Source organism: Bufo gargarizans, chromosome 4 (genome assembly GCF_014858855.1).
Source record: "Bufo gargarizans isolate SCDJY-AF-19 chromosome 4, ASM1485885v1, whole genome shotgun sequence".
Taxonomy (NCBI): domain Eukaryota; kingdom Metazoa; phylum Chordata; class Amphibia; order Anura; family Bufonidae; genus Bufo; species Bufo gargarizans.
This window is the reverse complement of record NC_058083.1, coordinates 358,655,708-358,669,470: the sequence shown is the minus strand read 5'-3', so window position 1 is coordinate 358,669,470 and position 13,763 is coordinate 358,655,708. Positions and strand designations below refer to the sequence as shown.

Genomic DNA, 13,763 nt, shown 5'->3' with positions numbered 1-13,763 from the left:
TGAAAGGGTCTAAAAGACTTTACAAACACACTGTTGCTGTGTGGCTCAGCAATTACTGCAACTTCAGAACTGGCTTTGTTGTAAATTTTTCCAGTATCCATTTCTACTATTAAGAAAAGCCTTGTCTGTCATTTTAGCCACTGGACAGATCATTCTTAGACTTTGGAAATCTTCTACCCCTCCTTCCAAAGGCCAGTGGGTTGAAGCCCTTAATCAGCTAATGAAAATGGAGGAACTCTGCATCCTCCTTTAACAATATTTCATTTCCATGGACACAGTTTTGTGCCTTTTGTTCTCTTTCCTTGCCCCTTGGGTCTCTAGAGGCATTTTATCTTTATAGCATCTTTTTACTCAGTCACCGCCTTTATTCCCCCTTCCATCCCTCTTTCCTAATTTTCCCAGCTTATTGTCCCCCTGTGTCCTTATTTGCTAGTTGGCGACTGTTCACATTGTTTTGTTTTCTTCTTAAACACTGAAACATTGTCTACATCTAGATTGTCTATATCTATATACTACATTGTTTACATCTACATCTACATTAATATAACGTTATATTCTTACAGCACATCCATACTCTTTCATGCCATGCTTTCATTGGAAGCGTTACACAATTTGTATGTGATTTGTTCATGACATGCAGACACTAATAAAATAGTTATTAAATCTATCTTAAATACTGTACTTTGCTTAATATAACTTATCAGTCAAGTAGGAAGGTTAAGTTAAGGTAATTGGACTTACTGCCAAGTGCTCTGAGCTGACATACACAAGGTAAACAGAGAACTACCACCACTGTTACAAATGACCCCTTGAAGCCTTTGTGGCATCATATAACAAAGATGATACAGTAAAGCTGCTTCCCAAATTAAGACTTTATTTTCCATCCTACCACTTTATGTGAGGCAGCTTTATTTTATATATCAGTAGTAATAATAGCAATGTACCACAATAAGACCAGGGTAGAAGACTGGTCTTCAAACAAGTTCTCACAAATCACTTGTGGCTTGCAACCCCTAAGGATTGTGGCTCTCTAAAGGAGCCCTCAGTCACACCTATATGCACTGCTTACTGTGCAAAAATTCCCACTGACAACTGCAGATGTGCCATAACTCCTAAACAGTGCCAATTTGGACGGTGTAATACTCGTGAGTCAAATTTAACAGTAAAATATCTAAAAAAAAAGTTAGTAATTTCATGAGGTCTTATTTCATATTTCTATGACATTTTTGTAATTAACCATGGCTCCCACTCATCACACAAAATTAAATGTGGCTCAGGAGTTTATTAATTAGTGCAAAATACATTTAAATTACTTAGGGGCACATTTATTAAGACTGGCGTTTTAGACACCGTTCTTAATAAAGCCTTAAGCTGGCGGTGGTTCTCCCAAAGTTAGGGAATAAGCTGTAAAGACCACTGGACCGCGAAAGTGACAAGTGGAATTTGTCCAGCACTGCAGAACGGCTTATCAGGAGGAGAGACTGAGCATCGCCCGTGTAGTGGTGATATTTAACTGTCAAAACTGATCCTATTTTAAATAGACTATATTTAGGATATATAGCGTGATAAATACCCATTTAAAAGAAAAAAACACACGGAAACGTTATACTGTATGGGGGGGGGGCACAAGGAGACGTTATACTGTATGGGGGCAGCCACAAGGAGACGTTATACTGTATGGGGGCAGCCACAAGGAGACGTTATACTGTATTGGGGCAGCCACAAGGAGACGTTATACTGTATTGGGGCAGCCACAAGGAGACATTATACTGTATGGGGGCAGCCACAAGGAGAGGTTATACTGTATGGGGACCACAAGGAGACATTATACTATATAGGGGGCCCCAAGGAGACACTATACTGTATGGGGGACAACAAGGAGATGTTATACTGTAGGGGGGGCCACAAGGAGACGTTATACTGTAGGGGGCCACAAGGAGAAGTTATACTGTAGGGGGGCCACAAGGAGAAGTTATACTGTATGGGGGACAACAAGGAGATGTTATACTGTATGGGGGCCACAAGGAGAAGTTATACTGTAGGGGGGCCACAAGGAGATATTATACTGTATGGGGGCCACAAAGAGATATACTGTATGGGGGGCCACAAGGAGATGTTATAATACACAGGCCACCATACATACAATAATACTTTGCGATATACTTTTCCCGCGGCTGCTTCGCTTGTGTGCTCCGATTCTGACATCAGATGTCGGTGAGCGGAGATTTGAATATGGGAGCAAGGAGGAGGGAGAGCCGGGGCGACCGCTGCGGGAAGTAATACGTTTGTAATTTTGTCATCAGAGAACACGAGCGAGGCAGCCGCAGGAAAAGTCTCTCCAGAGACAGCCAGTACTCACACAGAGTTCGCCACATAGAACCGGCACGGGTGGGTGACGGACGGTGATGTCAGATGGTGGGTGGAGTCTGGAGACTTGACTAAGGGAGGCGGAGGAAGAAGGAGCCAGGAGCAAGTGGAAGTTATGTTTGTACTCAGCACTATGCAAGGTGCAGGGGCGGGCGGACGCAGATTTAGAAGCGGTCAGCGCACATGACCGCTTTGACGTCACAAAATACTGCGGTAATTAGGAAACAGTGATATTGACTTTTTTTTATTGTTAAATCTCTTTTTATTGTATGCAATGACAAAGCAAGAGAAACAAAGCATTATAAACATTAAATGCCACCTCCTTCCATCTTAGGGTAGGAGCTTCTGTGGTTTAACAGCATTACATTACAACGCAATCCACAATTCAAGGCACAGTTTCAGACAAATTTATCTGGAGATCCTCCCCAATTAACAGGCATTGTGAGACTGAGTTTTCCTCCGAGATTGTGGGTGAACTTAGAAGATAGACCCTAACTTGATGATATATTAACCCTTAAACTGAGGAAGGTATGTCGTCTCAAGTCCTATATTGTGCAATCACTTATATTGGAGAAAAAGGAGACATAGAATGCACGTTGTATGAGCCAAATATGCTGGAAATTAATGTAACAAGCACTTGTGTCGGGCACCTATTTTACACATTAACAGTAAGGCAACTATAGTGCTTATGGAGTCGTGGCTCAGAGATAGAAGCACAAAATAAAAACAAAAAACAAGGCAAAGACAGACAATAGACCAGGGGAGGGAAGAGGGACTCCAGGAGAAATTAACAGAGATGTCGTCAGGTGTAATCACCTGTATCTAACCAAATTTGGAAACGAGAGGAGCTCCTAAATTGTAGCCAGGGCTCCCAGGTCTGCGTGTAGATTTGGGTTTGGTCATGTGCCTCAGCCCCTAACTCCTCCGTTCGAACCAATGCGTCCAAGGCACGTACCCACATGACTCTCTGCAAGCTGTCCGATGAATTCCATTGGTGCGGTATAATCTGCCTCATAGAATGAACAAATGTTTTAAGAGTCCCTTTTTTGACATGCTGAAATCTGCCTGAATAAACAGAAAGTAAAGCTATCAGAGGGGATGGTGATATAGTAGTCCAGTATAGAGCATTGTAAAGAGCAAAGATATCCTGCCACAGGGGGGCGACCCTGGGCAGTCCCACCAGATGTAGAGCATAGATCCAACTGCCGTTTTTTTTATACCGCGGTATATCGTGATACCGGTATATCGCCCAACCCTACCTACAACTGGAGAAAAAAGATTCGGTCATAAGAGGCGACAAGCATTCTTTATAGTAAAACTAGTGAATCTCTAGAATAGCCTGCCGCAGAAGCTGGTCACAACAAATACAATAGATGGCTTAAAAAAAGGTTTAGATTAGTTTTTTATTCAAAATAACATTGAGGCTTATGACAATGTATAGAAATCTTGTTCTACACACCCTTTCCCTTTGGCCCAACCCCTTTTTAAAAAGAAGATGGACATTGATCAAGGGATCAGTATATGAGGATTACAGGTTGGACTTGATGGACTTTTGTCTTTTTTCCAACCTTAACAACTATGTAACTATTTAACTTGATATAACCACTGCATGTATATAAAGACAGTAAGGTCCAGATCCCAAAAAATTTTGTAATCAAGGTTGTTTGTAATCAAAAGAAAATAACAAAAACTTTATTAAATAACTTCTTAAAACTTTTGGGCAGGACTTTATTTAATAATTGTTATTTTTTTTGTATCCTTTTCAGGCAGTGACTTGATGTCTATTTGGTTACAAACTTTCTTACATTTTTGAGTCAGTGGCTTTTGTTGGTGATCAATAAGAAGCATTCTAGCCCTTAAAAAGTTGTGCAGAAAAATATATACCAAAATGTTATGTCCAAACAGTATAAGTATACCAAAATCAAACCAGCTCTGTATTGAGAGCTGGGGTTGGTTTGTGCATCACCCATTTTGGAATTTACTGCTTTTATTGTAAAATTCTGACATGTATGCAGGTCCAAACAAATGTGTTTTTTAAAGCAACTCTATTAAGTATACTAAAAGTTCATGTTACAAAATCTGTAATTGTAAGAGTGGCAACTATTCGAAGAATTCTAGAAATCTCAAATTGCTATTAAAATCGGTCAGCAAAAATGTAGATAAGGCAAACAACTGACATAATTATGAACAGTGAGCTATCAATACACATCACCAGAGAACTATACAAGGCATGCAATACTATCACTAAACATTTTTTACTTCCTGCATGACTCCCCACCAAGGAGGCTATATGGCAAACTTTGTCAGTATAGAAACTGTTCTATTGCATTTGATGGTAGCATAAAAAAATGAAGAAACGGTATGTGTTCCTCTAATATATGTCAGATTATAAGAGTTGAATGCTAATTATCTGGTATATACTCCCAATAAATACATGCTCTCAATAAAAAAAATATATATTTTCCTTCAGTAATGCCTGCACCTGATAAATTTATTTTCAGCAGTGTCTTATATCAAGAATAGGGCAGCAAGGCACTGGCTGGGGTGAATACTGGACCACAGTTCACCCTTGTGGTGATCATGGGGTCCCAAACACCCCCTGTTCTAGAATTTATTACCTAGCCAGTAGATAGATGATACATGTTTTTGGCTGGAATACCCCTTTAATTAGGAAGCGGATGAAGTTAATATTTAAGAAATCTTAAAGGGTTATTCCCATCACGCTGTTTCATACTTACCTGCTCCTGGCGTGCTGTCCATTTACTGGTTTCAGCAGGGGGCGGGCTCCATCTTAGTTGAAGTCTTCTCCTGGCTGGGCCGCGCGCTGGACTGAACACTGCGCCCTGATGACTTCTTCCTGTCAAGTATACTATACTGGCCAGGAAGAAATCACCATAGCGCATGTGTGGCGTCGGCGTGCGCTTTCGGGACTGAGCGCGGCCGGCCGGGAGAAAAGAAGAAGTCGTCTGCGCAAGCGCGGCCACCGCAATTCCGGAGAAGAGCGATGGCCGTAAACAGAGGAGACGGAAGACAACAGTCAAGTAAGTATATGTCATTTTCTTCTAAGGGGTGGAAATTAGTTAATTAAGTATATTTAGAAAAATCATCACTGTTAAATCATGTCACGGAAGGTGTACAGGAAACAAGAAAACACAAAATGAATATACGACTGACTGGATCCAAAACTAAGGAACAAAAAGGGAGAGCCCTGCATCAGACCTGGCTCTCTCCCTTACTGCTCAGCTTATGCGAAAATCCTAATGGTAGATGATCGCATATCCTCGTACCTCGACTGTATAACACCTGAACACCCTATAATAGTGAGGGGACACGACCACCGACTCCCTACACTAGATACGGAGGGAGTCAGGGTCACCTGGGATCCAGCAAACAGAAGAACACAAATGAATAAACAAAACTTATCTTGTAGAAGACTGAAGTAGGATCAGCATGCACACACTCCAGGAAGTAATATAAACTGCAAACTGATGCACTATGGGGAGGGATTTAAAGGGATGCAATCAGTGCAACTACAAGACAGCTGAGAGAGGCTAACGAGATGAGAAAATTAAAGCAAAACAAAGGAACCTCAAGGAGGAGGTTCTGAAAGGCATCTGTCAGAGCTTCTCAGATGTCTGGTGGTGACAGTACCCCTTCTTTTACGAGTGGACTCCGGACACTCAGAGCCCACCTTCTCAGGATGGGACCTATGGAAAGCCCTGATGAGACGAGTGGCCTTAATGTCCGTCACTGGGACCCACATCCTCTCCTCAGGGCCATAACCCTCCCAATGAACGAGGTACTGAAGAGAACCGCGGACAACACGAGAATCCACAATCCTAGAGACCTGAAATTCAAGATTACCATCAACCATAATCGGAGGAGGAGGCAAAGACGAGGGTACAATGGGTTGGACATAAGGTTTTAATAAGGACTTATGAAAAACATTATGGATCTTCCAAGTCTGAGGAAGATCAAGACGGTAGGTAGGCATCAGGATTGATGACAGACAAGATTTTGTAAGGCCCAATAAACTTAGGACCCAACTTCCAGGAGGGAACCTTCAATTTGATATTCTTAGTAGACAACCACACCAGATCACCAATATTCAGGTCCGGACCAGGCACACGTCTCTTCTCCGCCACACGCTTATATCTCTCACTCATGCTCTTTAGATTATCCTGAATCTTTTGCCAAATAGATGACAAAGACGAGGAAAATCTGTCCTCATCAGGTATGCGTCTTAGCATTGGGCAAGCCAGGAAAAGGGATGAAATGCACCATTTTGCTAAAACGGTCCACCACCAGAATCACAGTCTTCCCCGAGGAACGAGGCAGGTCCGTTATGAAGTCCATGGACAGATGTGTCCAAGGACGGGAACGAATGGGTAAGGGAAGGAGAGGACCTGAAGGCCGTGAATGAGGGACTTTGGCACGAGCGCAGGTCTCGCAGGCTGCCACAAAACCCTCAACCGACTTACGAAGTGCCAGCCACCAGAATCTCAGAGCGATGAGATCCACTGTGGCTCTTGCCCCCGGGTGCCCAGCAAGGACAGTATCGTGGTGTTCCTTAAAAATCTTGTGTCAAAGCGAGAGGCACAAACAACCTCCCAGGAGGACATAGATCAGGAGCCTCTGACTAGGCTACCTGAACCTCTGCCTCCAATTCAGGATAAAGAGCAGAGATCACCACACCTTCAGCCAAAATGGGACCCGGGTCTTCAAAATTCCCACCTCCTGGAAAACAACGTGACAGGGCATCCGCCTTCACATTCTAAACCCCAGGGCGGAACGTGACAACAAAATTAAACCTTGAAAAGAACAAAGACCATCTGGCCTGTCTCAGGTTCAGACGCTTGGCTGACTATAAGTAGGCCAGATTTTTATGGTCAGTAAACACGGTAATAGGATGTCTGGCTCCCTCTAGCCAATGGCGCCATTCCTCAAAAGCCAACTTGATGGCCAACAACTTCCTATCTCCCACATCATAATTTCTCTCTGCGGAGGAGAGTTTCTTCGAGAAAAAGGCACACGGTCGCCATTTGGCAGGAGAGGGACCCTGAGACAAAACCGCACCGACACCCATCTCAGAAGCATCAACCTCAACTATGAAGGGTAGAGAAATATCAGGTTGTACCAAGATGGGAGCGGAAGCAAAACTCTCCTTGATATTAGAAAAGGCCTTACGCGCCTCTACCGACCAGGAGGAAAAATCTACCCCCTTTCTAGTCATATCAGTGAGTGGTTTAACAACAGAGGAATAATTCAAAATAAACTTCCTGTAATAATTAGCAAAGCCCAAAAAAACGCATCAGCGCCTTCTGATTCTCTGAAAGCTCCCACTCAAGCACAGCGCGGGGTCCATGCGAAAACCAGAAGCGGAGAGAAGAAACCCCAGAAATTGAATTTCTGGAACGGCAAACACACATTTCTCCAGTTTAGCGTACAATTTATTCTCCCGCAGGATGAGCAAGACCTGACGTAAGTGTTCCCTATGAGTTTTGAAATCAGGAAAAAATATCAAAATGTCATCCAGATACACTAATACAAATTTCCCCATTAAATTATAAAAAATGCTGTTCACAAAATGCTGAAAAACGGCTGGAGCATTCATCAAACCAAAAGGCATAACCAAATTCTCAAAATGGCCCTCAGGGGTATTGAAGGCCGTCTTCCATTCGTCTCCTTCTCTGACCCTGACCAGGTTGTATGCCCCTCTTAGATCTAACTTGGAAAAAACTTTAGCCCCAACAATCTGGTTAAACAGGTCCGGGATCAGAGGAAGCGGATAAGGGTCACGAATTGTGATACTGTTCAGTTCCCTGAAATCCAGACATGGTCTTAAAGAACCATCTTTTTTCTTAACAAAGAAAAAAACAGCGGCAACAGGTGACTTTGAGGGTCGTATGTGTCCCTTTCTCAGACTCTCAGAGATATAAGCACGCATAGCGACCCTTTCAGGTTGGGAGAGATTGTATAAACGAGATTTAGGCAGCTTGGCGCCTGGGGTGAGATTAATAGGGCAATTGTACTCCCTGTGCGGAGGCAAGTCCTGAACACCACTCTCAGAGAAGACATCCGAAAATTCTGAGAGAAAGGATGGTACAGTCTTAGTAGAAACCTCAGAAACAGATGTCGTGAGGCAATTCTCTCTGCAAAAGTCACTCCAACCATTTATTTGCCTCGCTTGCCAATCAATGGTGGGGTTATGTTTAGTGAGCCAGGGTAGCCCCAACACTAGAGGAGTAGGAAACCCGCTAAGGACGAAACATGACACATCCTCAACATGAGTATCACTCACAATAAAAAACGGATATTGTGAACTATGCCCTTTTTGAATTAAATCGTTTTTATTGAACCAATAGATGCAGGACATCATAAAAACAATACACTCTTTCCTCACTGTATCCACCATGTGGAATCGATATACAGCAGTTTCCATATAAATACCAACACACATTTATACCAGGCATCTGTATACAGCGTGTACACTTGTAGAATCAAATAGTGAGACAAAAATTTGTATAAGTCCTAACAATCCCCAAGACCCCTCCCATCTTCCCATCCCCCCCCACCCTTCCCTAACCCCTCCCCACCCTTCCCTAACCCCTCCCCACCCTATCAACTGGTCATGAACCATCCAAGGCCTATATAACCACATGAGTATGAGATAACCAGTCACTCCACAATTTATCAAATTTCTGAGGACACCCTCTCTTCACATACACCCCTTTTTCCAATATCAGCATGTCATGCACCTTCCGTTCAAACTCTTCCAGTGTGGGCGGACTTCCCTGGATCCACCTCATAGCCACCAACTTCCTGGCCACATAGAACAACCTCCCCACTGCTACCTTAACCGATTCGGTCCCTCCAATCTCAGACATATACCCCAACACACACACCTTGGGGTCATTTTGAATTTGCAAAGTCATTTTACTGTTAATCATATTCCTGACAGCATCCCAATAATTACCAATAACTGGACAAGACCACAGCATATGCAACAAATCCGCACCATCTTCCATGCACTTTGGATACTTATCATCAATTCTTACTTCAACCTTTTTTAGGTACACCGGTGTTTTGTATACTCTATGTATGATAAATAGTTGGGACAGCTTGCCCTGTTCACTCAAGGACACCTTGGGGACTCCTTCCAGTATATCATCCCATTTATCCTTAGACATACCTCCCAAGTCAGCCTCCCATTTCTTCATTCTTAAGAGCGGGAACCCCTCTAAGAATCTATCAAGTAAAAGAGCGTACACCTGTGATATCAGCCCTCTTTCCCCCCTGTCGGGAGAACAAGCTTATGAACCGTCTCCATTTGGGCTATCACACATCCTTTCCGCAGCGTGACCTCAAGGGCATGCCTCAATTGAAGATATTTATAGAACCATCCCCTAGGGATATTAAATTCCTGCTGCAGGTTCTGAAACGACTTACATAACTTGCCCTCCATCAATTGGCCAATTCTCATCACTCCATGAGTTTCCCAGTTCCGAAGTCCTGGCATGGCAAAAAATTTAGGCAATAGGTGATTATTTCTAATAGGGGAAAGCTCACTGATTCCACCTACACCTCTCTTGCCCAAACTTTTTTCATAAGTTCCACAAGAGGGAGTTTTCCCCTCCCAGCATGCATACCTGACCCTTCCAGAATACCCATGAGGTCACGACTGCCCAACTAATGCTGCAATATCTGCCCCGTCATATCCGGCACTTGGAAGCTAATCCAACCCTTGAAATGCTGACACTGGGAAGCTAAAAAGTAAATCCATGCATTAGGAACAGCCAGGCCGCCTTCAGACTTAGGGTACTGCAATGTCTCTAGTTTAATCCTGGCCTGACCATATTTCCATATAAGATCCCTAAATATAGAGTGAACTTTCTTAAATCTGTCCAGGGGTATCCACACGGGAGCATTGTTCAGTACATAGAGCAACTGGGGCATCATAACCATTTTTAATAGGTTCACTCTACCCACCACCGAAAGAAAGAGCCGACACCATGACCTCACCTTCAGCCTAAAGTTGGCCAGCAACGGAAACAGATTAAGGTCCTCAAAATCCGACAGTCTAGGTGTTATATACAGTCCCAAGTATTTAAATTTATCCACCCAAGGAACCAAACTATCTACATGCCTACCTGCCAGGGCCTGCCCATCAATCGGCATCAAAGAGGATTTTTGCCAATTTATCCGAAGCCCAGAGAAGCCACCAAATCTGTCAATCAATGCCATGGCCGCATCCAGGGATGCACCAGTATCGCCCATAAAAAGCAGAGTATCATCCGCGTACATGGCCACTTTATTGTGCAGCTCACCGTACCTGAACCCCTCTATATTTGTTGATAAGCGGATATAGGCCGCAAGCGGCTCTATTGCAAGAGCAAACAGCAAGGGTGACAATGGGCATCCCTGTCTGGTGCCCCTGGCCAGGGCGAAACAGTCTGACAACCCTCCATTGGCTCTGATTCTCGCCTTGGGACTAGAGTATAGGACCTTCACCCACTGAACGAACCGCGGTCCAAAGCCCATGATTCTCAAGACCCCCCACAGGTAGCTCCACTCCACACTATCGAACGCCTTGGCGGCGTCGGGAGCGAGCAAGGCCCTGTCTCCACAATTATCCGCCGGAATATTTAAGCTAGCATATAGCCTACGAAGATTAATAGCCGTCGACTTCCCAGGCATAAAACCCGTCTGGTCTGGGTGCACGATAGTCAGAATCACCCTGGACAGCCTGTTCGCCAACACCTTCGCCAGGAGCTTAACATCAGCTGTGAGAAGCGAAATTGGTCTGTAAGAATCCGGCATCTTAGGATCCTTCCCAGGTTTAGGTAAAACCACAATTATAGCTTCCTGCATCGAATGTGGTAGCGAACCTGCCTCCAATGAGTGCTCAAGCACCTTAAGTAATTCAGGAAGTAATATCCCCTGCAGCTTTTTATATACCTCTACAGGGAGGCCATCAGCACCAGGCGCCTTACCATTCGCCATTCCCCCAAGCGCAGCCTCCAGTTCCTCAAGAGCAATCGGCTCCTCCAGCCTTTCTCTATCTTCCTCCGACAGCACCGGTAACTGTGCCCCCACCAGGAAATCAGTCAGAGCCTCCTCAGAACTAGAGCCAGTGGTAGCGTATAGAGATATATAAAAACTTTTTAGAATATCTAATATTCCTTTTGTGTCCTGACTACCATTCCCCATGTCATCCCTTAGTTCCTGAATACAAGAGGAGGCTCGCTGGGCCTGCGAAACCACCGACAACAGGATCTCTGACGATAAAAACTCCTCTTTCTCTCTGCGGCCTGCACTAAATGACACCTCAGCTGCTCCTGAGCTACCACCAGCGCTTCACTATAAACCAGGGTGGGGAGTCTACCAAACTCTCTCTCAGCCTCAGCCACTAGAACATGCGCCTTAACATCCGCCTCCCTAGACCTGGATTTATGCTTGCTAATTTCTTTCATCAGGACTCCCCTCAGGAATGCTTTCATGGCGTCCCAGACCCCCGGTATCGAAGCCGTCCCTGTATTGATAGCAAAAAATTCCCTAATTTCCAGAGAGATCCCTGATAAGTCATCCAACACATTCAGTCAATGTGAGTTACACTTCCACAGCCTAGGTCCCTGTCTGAGCACCCCCAGGCACAAGTCAATCTGCACCAGAGAGTGGTCAGACAACGACCGAGGATGATAAACAACATCCCTCACCAGTGGCAGCATTACGTCATTAACAAGGGCCAAATCAATACGCAATAGCGAATGATGCGTGGCTGATCTGCACGAGAATGCACGCTTATCAGGGTTACGCATTCTCCATACATCATGTACTCCTATTTCACACATAATATTCCTGAGGGCCCCGCTCCCCGGTGAACCACCTGCTCCTTCCACCCTACACCTATCTAGGGAGTCATTCAGCGTGCAATTGAAGTCCCCAACCAGAAGCCACGGCAACCCAGGGAAGTCCGCCACAAATTCCATAATCTCTCTTATAAATGGGGAAGCAAATGGTGGGGGCACATACACAGACACCAGCACCATCCGAATTCCATCCACCTTACACACAACACACACATACCTACCATCAGCATCCACACATTCCTGCATATGCTCATACCTAATGCTATTGTGCACAATCATGCTCACACCCCTAGAGTGAGAGGAATGGGTTGAATGTAGCGCATAGGACACCCAATTTTTACTCATCCATTGTAGATTGTCTCCAATCAGATGCGTTTCCTGAAGACAACATATCGCCGGCTGAACCCATCCTAAGTACTGAAAAACACACTGTCTCTTTCTTGCATCTGCCATTCCTCTCACATTCCAGCTTAAAACTCTAATCCCCTGTGACATGATAGAACTTCAAACCATACTTGAATCTCACAGCCCACTCATACTCCCTCTGCTCATACTTCATGACCTTAACCCTTCCCCCCAACTGCCCCCCTACCCTCCCACCCCCCTCCCTCTCTCTCATAATCAGATCGCTGTAACTGGGGATCGCTATCCCTTTGATATCAACCTTACACTAAAACAGGGCAATCCGAGAGCGCCTCGTCCCCCAACATATCGAGATCATAACAGATTATAACACAATTCCTCAGGTAGAGAAACCTCTCCACATCTGAGAAACACATTTTCTCTCCTCCCAGCCACCTACTCCCTCCACAGGATCTACCTAATGGTAGCATTGCATAATACACTCCTTAACTGGTGAAACATTAAACACAACCCCAGAGTGCAAATACATATATCAAGAAAACATAAGAACCATATCTTTGCCTCCATCAAGTGTCCAGAGCCCCACTCCTCAATTGTCGCTCGTGGACGTCCAGCCACTGCGCGGCCTCTTCCGGATCTTCAAAAAATCTGGTGGATCCCAGGGCCACCACACGCAGTTTAGCAGGAAACAACATAGCGTACTGGACCTGTAATCCTCTCAGCCTTTTCTTTATGTCCAGAAACCTGCTTCTCCTCCGCTGTACCTCGTTGGAATAATCCGGGAATATGGACACTTTAACCCCATTCAGGACCATCTCCTCATTGTCCCTTGATTGCCGCAGGATAGTGTCCCGGTCTTTAAAATGCAGGATCTTCGCCAGTATAGGACGAGGAGGCCTTCCAGGCGGGAGCGGCCGCATGGGGACTCTGTGCGCCCGCTCCACCGCATACAGGGAAGACAAACCTTTTTCTTGAAATAGTTGACGCAGCCAGTTTTCCACAAACTCAGTGGCATTATCCCCCTCCGTCTTTTCTGGCACTCCCACAATCCGCAGGTTATTCCTTCTGGACCTGTTCTCCAAATCATCTGTCTTGGCATACAATGCAGCTATGTCTTTAGCAGTCGTTTTAGCCGCTAGTCGCAAAGGGTGAATATCATCCTCT

General features: G+C 44.7%; 1 protein-coding gene across 3 annotated transcripts in view; it reads right to left on the bottom strand.

Annotated features, from left to right (window-relative positions):
• Positions 1-2,688: 2,688 nt before the first annotated feature.
• Positions 2,689-13,763, bottom strand: part of WDR27 (WD repeat domain 27) — a 679,631-nt gene continuing 668,556 nt past the window's right edge. For all 3 annotated transcript variants that reach the window (XM_044290035.1, XM_044290036.1, XM_044290037.1), the window contains one exon: positions 2,689-3,432. In XM_044290035.1, the coding sequence (XP_044145970.1) occupies positions 3,379-3,432 (54 nt within the window). In that variant the 3' untranslated portion in view covers positions 2,689-3,378. The remainder of the gene's footprint in view (positions 3,433-13,763) is intronic.